This window comes from Ostrea edulis, chromosome 6 (assembly GCF_947568905.1).
Source record: "Ostrea edulis chromosome 6, xbOstEdul1.1, whole genome shotgun sequence".
Lineage (NCBI taxonomy): Eukaryota > Metazoa > Mollusca > Bivalvia > Ostreida > Ostreidae > Ostrea > Ostrea edulis.
The window spans coordinates 79,214,279-79,229,844 of NC_079169.1; the positions used below are offsets into that span (position 1 = coordinate 79,214,279).

The window sequence follows — 15,566 nt, forward strand, 5'->3', positions numbered from 1 at the left end:
TCTTGATAAGATTAATCACAACAACCCGCATTCAGGAATTCTGAAGATCTCTGCATATAGACCCAGAAAACATTTAAATATTAGGCACACATGCTAGCTGTAATATGGTCTAAGAACAACTTCCATTTCCAACTCTAATACTCCCCTGCATATCTTAAAAACAAGTATATAATCAATGATATGTAATCAATATCTCTTCGAATTTGAGAATGATTGCAGTAATTCATAAAAATCCAATAAGCTGCTTCAGTAGGCCCCTTCAATCTGAAATTGATGATTCTTTTTATGGTCTGGTTCAGTAAAAATCTGGGGATTTCCTCTGTATATCGCATCATTCAGTCAGTGTTACGGTCTAATGGTGACCATTTATATGGTACTAATCTGAGAGCCCTGTTCATTTCATTCAGGAAATACTTACATTATGTAGAAGTGGAGGTCACTTCCATTCCTCAAAAATATAGTGGTTCATATTTTTAAAGGATTTTTTTCTACACCCCCCCCCCCCATTTAGTGGAACATTCTTTAAAATCTCCAGTTATCAAAAGGATATACAGTGAAACTTCTCCAAACCGGCCCCTCAGAATACCGATTCTCCCTGAATATCGGCCGATTTTCAAAGTCCCGGCAGAAATCTTAACATTTCCTTACAAAGAAAGTCTTACAAAACCGGCCACCCCTGAAAACCGGACATTGGCCACTTTTTAAAGTACATTTGTTAACAAACATGTGTAATTTACCCTTAACATACCAGCCACTTTTTGAAGACAAGAAAATCTTGGCCAAAGGTTAATTAAGATCGTCCAGGTGTGCAAATTGACTAACCCACTGGCCAGGTATGAAATTATCCATCGGAGGTGTGAAAAACACTAGTGGCCTCTTCAATTTCTATTGTTTACCTGTGCTGTCAAGCGTGTTAATTGACATGTAGCTAATCCAAGAGACCCTTCCAAATTCTGTACAAAATGTAAAAAACAGTTAGGAAATTATTGAATGAATACCGTATCAAACGCCATATTGCTTCGCCATACTTTCGTATGGATATAAGTGGTAGTTAATAAAGAACAAACCCATGACTGTTAATGATAATTATTAAAAGATAGATTAATTTTCTTGGTTTCCTTAGACTTAAAATTCCAAAGAAATATTCAAATTACAATTTCATTTACTACTGTACTTTTTAAAAACGTCTAAACAAAATTGTTAATGACATAAGCGATGAATGTAAACAGAGTTTTTATAGGTAAGAGGAATTCCAATAATAGGCCTCTGTGTTTTCTTTATGTATCCTGTTATAGATTTTCAGTTTAAAATTAGATGATTTCAGCGAGAATATTTCTTGTAATTCATAATTATCTTTAGGTACAAGCGGACTAATTTGATCTCCACCGATAATTGATCATAGATCACCAGATCAAAGTGAACAGTACCTACTTTGTGAATATTGAGATAAAATGTCTATAATTGCTAAATTCTCGGTATACCGGCCATCCCTCTAAACCGGCCGTTTTTTCCGGTCCGAGAGTCGGCCGGTTTAGAGAAGTTTCACTGTATACAGTACAGCCTTCTCCGTTATCATTCAAGGTTCATCCTTCCCTTATGCTACTACACTGTCATATATTTCAAGTTCTTCAGCAGACGAGAAGATATGAAACAAGAGGCCCATGGGCCTAGAATTGCTCTTCTGATACACTGTAGAACAGGCAAAAATTCTCACTAACTAAGATTCATCAATTAACAAAGTTTGATGATGTTAAGTCAAACAGTACCTGAAAATTTACATGTAACTGTCCAAAAGTAGGTCACGGTGACCTACTTTTGGTCGACACACTGAAGACTCAAGATGCATCAACTGACAAGTCAAATAGTATTCAGTAATATAGCCGTCAAATTCCAAAAGAAGGCCACAGTGACTTACTTTTTGGTCGAGACACTCCAAAGACTCAAGATGCATCAAATGACTAAGTTTGATAATCGAAGTCAAATAGTATCTGAAATATTCAGATATAAACGTCAAATTTCAAAAGTAGGTCACAGTGACCTACTTTTTGGTCGACACACTCTGAAGACTCAAGACCCATCAACTGACAAAGTTTGATGATTGTAAGTCAAATAGTATCTGAAATATTCAAATATGGCCGTCAAAATCCAAAAATAGGTCACGATGACCTACTTTTTAGTCAACACACTCTGACGACTCAACATGCATCAACTGACAAAGTTTGATAATTGTAAGTCAAATAGTATCTGAAATATTAAAATATAGCCGTCAAATTCCAAAAGTAGGTCACGGTGACCTACTTTTTGGTCAACAAACTATGAAGACTCAAGATGCATCAACTGACAAAGTTTGATGATCCTAGCTTTCATAGTGTCCAAATTATGCATCTAAAATTGAAAATGTGAAATTTGAATGTCTGCAAAATTCAAAAGTACTACTTTTTTATAAATATGTTTCAAGGCCTCTAGACGCATCAACTAACAAGGTTTGATGATTCTAAACCTCTTGGTATCTGAAATAACAACCTAAAATGTATTCATAAATGATTAGCCATAAAATTTAGAAAGTAGGTCATGGTGGCATACTTTTCACATGACGCAGTTCAAGGTCCCATGATCCATCAACTGACAACTTTTGATGATCATCGGCTCAAAAGTGTCCAAGATATGCATCAAAATCCATTTAATACTAATTACCTGCGAATTCAAAAAGTAGGTCACCATGACCTACTTTTGAGACAACATGATATTAGGTCCTAAGATGTATCAACAGACAAAATTTGATGATCCTAGTCCTTATACTAGGCAAAATATCAAAGTTTTAACAAAACAAAATTTAAGGTCAACTTTGAAGTGACCTTGAGACCGCACCCTTTGCCCCAGGATGATGCCTTGAACAATTTTTTTATCTACAACCTATCCTCACCCTTATGCATAAGTTTGGTGATAATTTACCCAGTGGTTCTTGAGAAGAAGAATTTTTAGCAACCACTACTTTTGTTTGCATTTTCCTAATTATCTCCCCTTGCTAAAAGGTCACAACCCTAATTTTAGTGCAAATGAAAGCCCTTGGACCAAGGATACCCTGTGACAAATTTGACAACAATTGGCCAAGAGGTTCTTGAGATATAGCCCTTTTTCCAAAAAGTTGACGCACACCGCACGCCAGACATATGGCCATATGATTAGCTCTTTGAGCCTTCGGCTCAGAAGAGCTAATAAAACACTGAACCATCCCAGATTCACCAAAACCTGTACCCATGCCTTACATACATGTATGACTTTAATCACTGGATACATCAATTGACCTCATCTTATCAATACAGCATATTATTTTCAAACTATCTTGTGAATGTATTTTTATTTATATACAGGATACAACTGATTTCTTAAAAAACTCAATATTCTAAGTAAAACCTAGAGACAATGTTTGTTTTCTTTTCAATCTGTAAAAATCTTTATTTTGGGAAGATGGTCATTGAGGCATAACCCTTTATTGTACCGTAAATCTGGTTATTTTTGCTGTCAATTAATTTTTAGCGTTTTTGTGAGTCGGTTGGATTCGCAAAAATATTTCTCTCAAAAATAAATCTACCGTAAAAAAAATTCTATATCCACCAATTCGATGGTCAGTTGTATTAAACTCCCAGGTGTATAAATAGTGATCAATACTGGCAATTTATTTGATATCACTCGTGCGTAACTAATATGTCACGATTGGCATTACTTTTAAAAGCTAGAAAAAGCTCCAGCATAAATTCGCAAAAATAAGAAACACAAAAAGAAATATATAGGCTTTTTACTCAAATTCGCAAAAAGAAATCGACGCAAAAATATCCAGATTTACGGTATTGTGACCTATACTGCTCTCAAGGGATTCTGATTGATATATACTTTTGAAAAAAATATTTAAACTGATGTTTTGTACCATATTACAGTACACGACATGAGTTTTATGCGTGTTCCACACAATGCCGTGAAATTTTTTTACCCAAAACACGGTGGACCTTTAAAAGTGTTGGCACCTTTGAAGTCCGATTTTTTCGAGCGAGCTAGACATTGAAGTCCACGGAGATCCTCCATGGTCTTTCCATGGAAGGGTGTATTAAACTTGTCATGTATTGTGCATGATGGATGTCCTTTATGAAGTTAATACATCTGTAGTCCTTCATAATATATTTATTGTTAAACACTGTAAAACTAGATCATCCATTTAAATGTACTCATATATTGTCACATTCAATCTGAGATGGTGGTGCAATCTCAATCTCTCTCTCTTTCTCTCTCTCTCTCTGTTTAAATTTATTTCCCCCTATTTAAACTTTGGTCTAGATCAAACTTTGGGATTACAGTACATGTAGTGTCATGTACTTAGGAAATCATATTTGAAAGAAAACAAGATGTGTTTATGAAACACTGATCCCCCCATGGTCCAAACTACAAGGTCAAGGTTATAAACTCAAACTTTTTGCTACCTATAAACGCACATGAAATATATGAAAGTCCTTTCACCAACCATTCAAAAGTTAAGATCAAGGTTAAAGTTTTTTCAAAAGGTCATAACCCTAAGGTAGAGGTTACAAGGTCAAAAATTGTGTTACCAAAAGGAATCACAAAGAATACATGTGTGAAATATGAATCCATTCAAACAGCCAAGGTTAGCATACGGACAGACAGACGGACCAAAAACTACATGTTTATATGCCCCCGAATCTCTGATTCCAGGAGCATAAAAAAATACAGCACTGTCATCTGAGTATGCTGTCACTGTCATCTGAGTATGCTGTCACTGTCATCTGAGTATGCAGCGGTGTCACTGTCATCTGATTATGATGTCACTGTCATCTGTGTATGCTGTCACTGTCATCTGTGTATGCTGTCACTGTCATCTGAGTATGCTGTCACTGTCATCTGATTATGCTGTCACTGTCATCTGAGTATGCTGTCACTGTCATCTGAGTATGCTGTCACTGTTCATGAATCAATCAGGTCAATACAATTAACACATACTGGACTCTCTGGTCTGTCAGTAAGAGATCAAAGCTTGTTCATTATCAGCTTCCTATCCACTGGTCAGAAATCAATATCAAATGCTCCATTAGAATCCTACAAGTAGCAATCCACTCTTCATCAAATCTATATCAGCGTCATTAATAAACTATTAATGGTGACCATGTTAGTACACTGTATCTCTCATGTCGCAACAAGAAGCAGAATACGTGTACAATTGTATTTTTAAAAAAAACAAATTTTAAACAGAAATACTTTGGCTTTTCACAGCTTCCTGTTATACTTTGGCTTTTCACAGCTTCCTGTTTGTGAAATACTATGATAAGGCAATCCTTCAACTCTTAAAAATTTTGATCGTTCATTTCAACAAGTATGAAGTTGACATCTTGTATGCAAGGTGAAGATAACGAACAGTGATCAATCTCAGATAATTCCAATGTCATCACCAAAATAAGGCTCCACACATCATCCCCCTCCCCAATCTTTATTCACAATGCAAGGTGTGCAAGAGGTCTGTTAGTAGCCACAAGGACTCCCAAGAGTGGACACTGCAATGACCTTAAGTGGACTTGAGACCATTATAAGGCAAATGCAAGAGTGTGAAAAGTGCACAACTGCAGAACCAGGATGCAGGAGATACCCACATTCAATACACATCAATACACAATCACATAGTGTACATCAATATTTATCAGGACTTTCTCACAGGCATTGTTTAGATTTCTGTCCTTTAAGTTTCCATTGATAAATGCACAGAACCCACTGGTGACTCCATGTTTCCAATGAAATATGTCATACAATGCTCATTATACACTCTGTACTAAACTCTGTGCACCACCTCTGCACACACTTCAATGAGAATGTTTTTACCCATGCATGCATATAAAATTGTTAATGCTAAATGCTATGCAGATCCATGAGTAGGGAGGAATATTTTTCACCAGTTGCACCCATAATAAAATAAATTTTACTTTTAACGTTGCTAGAAACAAAGAAGTATATAATACATGTAGTCAAAATTGATTAATTGACTGTATGATATTCATTTGGCTCAATTTATCCAATTATTTATAACACTTTTATCTTTCACGCATACTTACCAGAAATGGATATTAGTAGAATTAAAAGGGCACCGTTTGTTGCAGACATCCATTTTACACATGAAATGTCCCTGGACTTTGAGATCATTGTACACATCCTAGCCCATAATGCCTGTAATCAGCATGAAGTGAAGGACAAAATCTGCAAGTAAGCATACATAATACATATAAAGTTAGCTTCTGAATGCTCATGAGAGAATCCAATTCAATTACAAATTTTGTAATCAGTACAATCTCTTCAAATCTGAAGAAGCTGTTTATAATCACATATTTGTAGAATTGGGACAAAATCCTTACCATTTAATTAATTTCAAATTCTAAAGAATTGTTCACTTTTAAAATACTGATCTAAAGATATGCATAAAAGGAGCAAAATTTTTGGATGTGGTGGTTAGGAGGGTGGCATGTATGAGTTGATTATATATGGACAAAATATGTTAATTGAACATGTATTCATACTGAAGATATAGTCACAGATTTTTAAAAAAAATTGCATTAATTGGATGGTTTTCAAACCTTCGATACATCTCCCACTTAGGAGATAATGGATGAGCTATGTAACAATACATGGAAGCTCTTAAACAGACCGAGGAAACTCTGCAACAAATCAATTTGGCCAGTCTGATTTCCCCGGTGACAGCAACATTTGATACATGTACATTCAATTACACCTAGAGAACTATTCAAATTATGCCTGTTGATGCGATACCACGAAAAAAAAAACCCACAAAAAACCAACAGATTGTTCATGACCACAAAACTTCCCTTTAATTAAGGATTTCAAGCTTCATTTATCTCTCTGCATGTTCCCTTTTTGGTTCGACATTATTAGCTTCATTTATGCGGTCCTGCAACATTTAAAGGAAATACATCAACTTGATTGTTAGCTTCTTCAGCCATTTCATTAATTATGAACTTTGTATTATGGATATATCTGGCAGCAGCTTTTAAGTTAAAAGTATTTTGTAAAGCATTACTCGTTGTACATCTATACTTATTGAACAAAATATACAAGTCAAATTAAAAGCAGAAGGTACATTGTTCCCATTTGATAAAAATTCTGTGCAGATCGACTTCTTTTCTATTGAGTACATAACAAGCTCCATATGATGTACAACAGATCTGGTGATGGCTGCTATTGATTCTGACAGAATTGTGTCATATCCTCAGATTATATACAAGTCCACCATTACCATTGTTTGGACTTCACACAATCTGGGTTTTTTTTAAAGAATGCATTAAGAATCTATGTAGTTAGATTTGCATGTTACATGTTTTGGATCCATTGTAAATGACAAAGAATGACATAGAGACACCACATAGAATGCATTAACTATAACCAAATGTTACATGGTTATATGTATATACTTACAATTTATCAGAGATTTAAAAAAAAAAAAAAAAGAAGAAAAAAAAGGTTTCTACATGTAGCGAAATGTCCCTAGATCTTAGAATATGTTCTATCGTTAAAATGATAATGTCTAGTACGGACCTGGTGTTGATCGAGGGCCTGTCCCAAGACAAAGTTAGATTATTCTAACTAATACATGTACATGTATGTCCCATGCAGCCATTAATTGCTAAAAAAGTTGAAACGCAAAAGTCCCATAACTCCTGTAAAATTTGTAGGATTGAATCACAACTGCGGTATAATATGATAAACTATAGCTGTGACTAACATTCCTGTACAGCAGAGTTCCATCCACAGTAGAACAGTACAAATCAACAAAGTCCCATAACTCCTGTAAAATTTGTCGAATCATAATGGCGATATAATATGATCAACTGTAAATGGTGACTAACAATCCTGCAAAATTTGAACAAAATCCATTGAGCAGTATCCAAGGAGTTGTGTCCACAAAGTGAAGTGGGACGGACGGACACCGGTATTTCTATATTCCCTTCTGCGTTGCGGTGGCCGTGGGTGCATGACCAAAAAAAAACAAAAAACTATCAAACACAGAAATTTGAAATGCCGGCAGTATACTTAAGTTTAGATACATACTTAGATATAATTACATTCCCTCTTCAGCTGACCCGCACTTCCTTGACCATATATAGGTGCACTAATTTGCATAATCTACACCTGTGCTACTTTGAAATATGCAGTGCATTCAAGTATTTAGATTTCAAGCTAAAAAAAAAGATCAGTCTAACACATATTTGGAACCATTAATACATACCATACTATGATGCAATGCGTTTTATATAATGTCCTAACAGATACATTATACAGTCATGTTGCCCTCGGCTATTTCATATTACATTCAACTCCATTTTCACTTACCAGCTAATTCAATTGTATTATCTAAGAGTATATAATTTGAACTGTCTCCAACAGTGTGTAATTAATGCCTGTTAAGAGTATAATAATTCAAGATATCTCATCAGTCATTACATCCATTTTATAATCGATCTTCCATGTTACAAAATCATTTTCATGTCCTACAATAGCCTAACATATTCTTTACATGTGTTCATTAATCATGTTAACAAAAATAAACAATCTTTCACTTCCTCTTCTAGTACATATCATTGTGCTTGTCATCTTGAAAATACACATGCTATAATTATCTAAAATCAATCTCTCAACTTTTAATTAATTAACAAACTTCACAACTTTTGTATTTAAATTGTGAATCCTTGACTACCGTCAATACCAATCACTTACATGAAAATGTTTGATTTTAAAAAATATCATCATTTGATTTGGGCAATTTAAGCTAGCTAGGTGTCATAAAAAAACACAATGTCAAGAAAAAACTTATATTGCAATATGTCACATTGTAATGAAAAGGTTGAATACAATTTTATCAAAATGTATTTTATTGCTAAGGAAACTGATCTCAATACTTATAGACATGCACTGTCACACATTAGGATTATAACCAGAAAGAAGCAGGTAGTTTCTTCAGTCATCTAGCCCAAAAAATTGACGATTTCAATAGGAGTCCCAAAATCTGCCATTGCAAAAGAGAATATATAAGAAAACCCAAACTACATTTGATTTGATCCATAATTGCTTCGTGTTGTAATGACAAGAGTGTGAAGTTGGCATAAAATTGTCAAAATCAATGAAAAAATCCATAAATTCAGGAGATTTTCCTTTCAGAAAACATGCAGCCCATGCATCGAGCAAATTAATATTCAAATATATTTTTTATCGTCTATATATTAATAAACAATATAAATTAATTTCATTTTGCTTGACAGATGGGCACACCTTTTCCTAGGCAATAATCTGGATGAAATTTAACAGTTATTAAGCATTTTTTTTAAAAAAGGCGGGAAAAAGTCTTATTCATGACATAATAATGCTATCAAATAAGCAATAACTTTGATTTAAGTTGAGATAGTATACTTGGCATATATTTAACTTACTTTAAACACTGATCAAGCTCAATTCAAGATGCACATTTAAAACAGAGAATTTTTTTGGGCCTTTTCATATACACAATCGTACCTTGTTCTTTCAACATAAAAAGTGTGAGAGCCGGTTTTCAAAGTATATGCATATAGCTAGGGCAGTTCTGATCAGTATAATAAATAAGCTGCATTTGACACTACGCTTACTGTGTCATGTACAGTGTATGATACCCATAAATCATAATTCTATTATGAAAACATAAATGATATGCATTTTGCATGTTTTGATGATTTTATTATTTCATATTTACATTTCCAATGTTTTTGCAATTGATATCTCTACAAACTGTAATTACAGCCATTAATATGTCCTCATGAAAGCAATATGTTGCAGTTGTAAACAATATACATTTATTGCATGACAGTGAGGGAGATATGAAGATTTAATCACCCAAGAAAAATCATATTGCCCAAGGGGAATATGATTTTTCTTGGGTGAATAAATCTTAAGAGCCATTCTCTGTAAGCATCAACATTTTTAATAAAGGGGTGGATATAAGGTATACCCTCACCGATTTTACTGAAATTTGGCATAATATATAGTGATTATCTGATACCCTAGCTCTCATAGAATTTGGTACCAAAATTCGTAATTGAGGTACTGTTGCCATGGTAACAAGAACACTTTAAAAACAGCTCCTAAGATGCTTTAAAATGCTTAATTTTGACCCGATTTTGATTAATTAAACAAAACAAATTAATTTTACTGATGTACAATTTTCTCTATTGCTTGCTTAAAGATTAGGTTCAGCATAATAAATACATAATAAAACATCAATAAATCAATATTGGATTACCTATTGTTCATGAGGTTGAAAAATCAATGTTTTAGCATTTTGACTATATTTTGAAAAAATAAATTTTAAGCCATTTTATGACATCATTTACAGGAAAACACAACATACATCAATGAAAGTTATATATGATTTAACTCATCCCTTTATGTGTAAAATATATTAAAAAAAACAAAAAAAACAAAAAACGACCAATGTCTTATTTTGCTAAATAAAATTATATAGCTTGAAAAATTGGTTACCATGGTAATATGAAAAATTTCATATTTATGAATATATGAGTCAAATTTTAATAATTAATCAATATAATATCCTTAATCTATTAAATTTGGCAAAAACAATGATAAATATCATGTATTCTCATGTTATGAAATATTTCAGTTGCCATAGCAACCATATTTCACTATTTTATAACAAGGCTAGTATGCTATAAATTGTTTATTATTATACCGAAACAAAGCAAAATTACAAAAATGCATTTGAAATTGAAGTCCGCTCATCTATACATTTTATGTAGCCGAGATTGCACTAACGGTAACACCGTGCCATCAACCTATTAGAAGGTACAAACAACGGAATACAGTGATATGATAACCAGTTTCTATATTTCCATTCTCCTTGAATGCTGATTTACTTGCTTGTTTTTGTATTAAGCAAAATTAGGTGTGTATCAGAGACCCACATATTTTGTGCTTTACGAACTATGAAAGTACAATGACTCAGACTTTTTGTGACGTCACAATAAACTACGTCTACCTTGACATCAAATTTAAGGAAAATGCACGAGGCTGCCGAAGGGGTCACATATGATGGGGATCGAGATATGATGTTTGAGAGGGAGATGTGAAGATGTGAAGTTTTATCATCCCTTTGTGCCACCATACTTTTCATGGGGAGATAATGTGCTTCATAAGTATGATGCTGGCCTGAAGTGTCGCGGTTCATACCCTCATGTATTTTTAGAAATAAAATTTATTCTTAAATATTTAATTGGAAATGTTTTTGCCTTAATTGATATACATTTACAAACTTTAGTGCTAGACATTTCCTCAGTAATGGGCTGCAGTTGGAAACAATTAATGCATGGTTGAATACAGAACAATTTGATAAATATGGTACATGTCTATTTCAATGGCTCTACAGGGAATTCCGATAAAAATTTAATTTATTTCTTAATTACATCATAAAAAAATGTTTCCTGGAAGATAACGAAATGGATTAATTACGTGTGTGAATTTGATTTAATTGAACCAAAACATTACCAACATTTGTAAAATCTAGTGTCATGGCAGGGTGAACTCAGTTATGACCTAGATGAATCCAAAATTGAAAAGAATACTTTAAAGTATCTTATTCTTACAATGTACATGTACTTGAAATTGTGGTACTATTTTTAATATTTAACATGTTTAAAATTGGCAATATTTAATTTAATCACATTTTCATCAATTAAGGTGTGTTTTAAATAAATACCCTCTAGATAGTCTAGCTTTCAGATGATTTAAATGCCTATTGTTGACCTATAAAATTGATCATGCTCTGCATTGCATGCATACAAGGTATCCAGTGGGTAGAAATCTTGTGATTTTCGTCATACATGTATTCCAAAAAATGAGTATAAGGTTTAAATGCTCCGCCCTACTAATTAGTTTAATGAATCGGACAATATCAATGAATCTTTTAGAGCAAATAAAAAAAAAATTATTTTAAAGATCAGACCAAAGCTTAACATTGTACATTAGTATGGTGACTGGTGCAAAATTGCAATCTTACATCGATCAACTATAATTCATTGAAACACATGACAATGAGGATTAACTTGCCTATTATATATCATTTGCTGAAAGTGTGATATGAACAGAGCTCCAGATAATTTTTCACCACAAAGAGTATTTTGCTTTTCAGAAAAATTCAAAAGTGTATTTTGTTAATTTACTGATTATCTTTGTTCTTTTGCACAGAATATGTCACCAGATAAACGATACTTCTTCCGTTAAACTTTAACTTAAAGTTTACACTAAAAGGCTGCTCCAGCTATTTACGGGGAAAATCCTTTGCAGTTCTTTTTATTAAAACTATTCATTGTCATTGGGAATTTGATACTTATCATTGATGCGTTGAATTTGAATATGCCAAACACTCAGTCACATGATTATGATCAAATTATGTATATCATTCGTCCACGATTGATAATACGAGGTTTTTTTCTGTGCTTTCGACCGCACACTAACTCTTTAAGAAAGTATAACAAGTAGGCCTATATAATAGTGTTTTGAGTCAACTCTTCCAATTTTTCAAAATTGTGATTGTCATCAAAACACGTATTTCATAGCGCTAAATATCATGTATGATCAAGCCCTGGGCTTAACCTCAATTCATATGAATAGATAATTAATATTTATATCATACTACATGTATCACAAATACGCGGACTAATACGCATTACTTTGGGAGTGTAAAGCGTATTTACATTCGCTAATGCATAATTGTACGCATGATTTTCAACTTACATGCGTATTTGGTAAAATTTAATGAGTATTTACGCTGATACGCACCTTATCTGGAGCTCTGATATGAACCTTCCATAATTAATTACAGACTGTACATTACTTGTGCATGCATATCATTCATACTCCTTAAAATTACACGATGAAAACAAGAAATCTTAGGGGCGAGATCAAATTTTTAAGTTCAATGTCTGACAAAAAACTAAATTCACAAAGTTTACACCAAGACCCCCTGGTGACCATACCCCCCTTTAAAACTAAATATGTTGAATGTTGAAACATGCAATTATAAATAACACTCTGTATACCTTTTCTATTCACAAATGAAAGTCATGTGCATTAAAACTATTAAATCTAATATTATTATGTGGTTTTTATAGTCTTTTTTCACTAAAATGTAATCAATGTCGGATGACAGAAACTTACAAGAGATTTTATGATTTTTATCCCACTTCCCCCTAACTATCTGAATATAGATTTTTATCCGACATCGATCTTTTGATCTCGCCCGTATTTGTGATCAAAATGTTAGATGCCCACTTTCCATGTCACAGATAGTAAAACATTTGGTCATGCAAACTACCAATATGATGAAATACATGTATAATGAAAGCTATATATATATATATATATATATATATATATATATATATATATGTTACATTTAACAAACTTTATTAATGCTGTCACAATTTCTCCTGCAAAAATCTCATGAATTTCACCTTCTTTACAGATTAATTAAACCATGCAAGCCTTTCACTTACGTCAATTATTCTGATCATCTCACAAGATTATAAATTCTTAAAAATAAAGGGGCATGTAAGATGGCAAAATTAGTGGTAGTTTAGTTTCAAATCCTATTAGTGTATAAGTCCCAGTACATGTATACCTGTTTTAAACTCAAAATTAATAAATTAAATTGTAAAGGAAAATAACCAGTTCTGCATATAGAAATATAACTGAAATATCACTGGAATCCATGGTCAAATGAACATGCTAGGAATGCTGTTGTTTGTTTACATGAACATTACGCCAAGAATTTTTCACTCAAATTGATATATGTCAACAGCCTTGCATGGTGAAGTACCAGAAATTTTGACCTATGCTTAGTGCTCATGCAGGGCCTTAACAGTGAAAGTTTTTTAACATGCCTACCATGACACGAAATCTTTGTTTTTAAGGTTATTTCCAAAAGACCAGCAATTCTCACTTCTGAATGCCGAGCGTTTAGGAGCAATCACTGCCTATATGTTTACACCTAAGGTTTAATGCGGACATGGCACATGCATGATTCAAACTCACGACCTACTGGTTTTGAAGCGAATGATCTACCATATCGAGCTACCATGACCGGTAGTCTATGATGCCAAAAAATCAACATTTTGCAAGACATTAAAGCAAATTTCATTTGTCCAAATGAAAATATAAAAAAAGATATTTTTTAAATATCAACTTATTGAAATAAGAGAAAGAAATGAGTACAATTTTCATTTGAAACAAGATGTGTTTGTGAAACACAAATGCTCCCGATAATGGCCAATTCCAAAGATGGCCAAGGTCACAAGGGCAAATATCTTGGTACCGGTAGAAAGATCTTGTCAAAAGAAATGCTCATGTATAAAATGAAAGCTCTAATATTTACCATTTAGAAGTTATGACCAATGTAAAAAAAAAAATTAAAAGTAAGTTAAATGTCAAAGTCAAAAGGTTTAATACCAACGGAAAGGTCTTGTCACAAGGAACACTCATGTGAAATATCAAAGCTCTATCACTTATTGTTCAAAAGTTATTAGCAAGGTTAAAGTTTTCAAAAAGTAGGTCAAACTCCAAGGTCACAGGGTCAAAAATGTTGGTACCCACGGAAAGGTCTTGTCACAAGAAACACTCATGTGAAATATCAAAGCTCTATCACTTACTGTTCAAAAGTTATTAGCAAGGTTAAAGTTTCAGACAGAATGACAGACAGGACAAAAACAATATGCCCCCCCCCCCTCCCCCCCGATCTTCGATCTCGGGGGCATAATTATATTTGAATTGCCAATAGCCAGGGTTCTCTGTAGATCTTTAAAATAAGTTTGGCTTGAATTTGAGGACACGTCTGTGGACTTCGGTTTTTAACTTTCTTAAATGTAAAAATAGTTGTGCAGTGTCGAAAACATAGATTCTTGCATCACATACTATTAGAATAATGCTGATACAGGTACACGTATGTGACAAGACTTTGATTATCAAAATGTATTCTCTAATCTGACATGCTAACCTTCTCTAATGTTATATACAGAAAGCAAATTTTCATTTGTGTGATTGGACATGAAAAGATGGATGAACATGTCTGACTGACAGCAAGACAGCGTCATTCAGACAAGTTTTACATAACACTATAGAGTGCCACATGTAGGAGAAACACAGCTCTTAATTCTTTTTTTTTTTAAATTCATATGGAGAAATTATGATGTTATATATATGCATGATTTATCATAAACGTTAAACAAATCAATTAGACACACATATTTCAAGACATGATATGGATAATTATTTGTCATTATTAAAGAGTGAAATTGGACTTCAGATGGCTTTAATTTTATGTCAGATAATACTGTAAATTGTTCTATTATTAAAATGGCAGGTGTCCTGCAGACTTGATCTATGAAATTTATCCCATTGGCCTTTATTTGCAATGCAGTAAAATTATTGCATCACTTCATAAAAATATGCTACTTTGACTCAACTTC

General features: G+C 33.2%; 1 protein-coding gene across 6 annotated transcripts in view; it reads right to left on the reverse strand.

The window, feature by feature from the left end:
• Positions 1-15,566, reverse strand: part of LOC125647817 (dyslexia-associated protein KIAA0319-like protein) — a 62,339-nt gene that overhangs the window by 44,367 nt on the left and 2,406 nt on the right. For all 6 annotated transcript variants that reach the window (XM_048874638.2, XM_056140922.1, XM_056140919.1 and 3 more), the window contains exon 2: positions 6,108-6,249. In XM_048874638.2, the coding sequence (XP_048730595.2) occupies positions 6,108-6,204 (97 nt within the window). In that variant the 5' untranslated portion in view covers positions 6,205-6,249. The remainder of the gene's footprint in view (positions 1-6,107; positions 6,250-15,566) is intronic.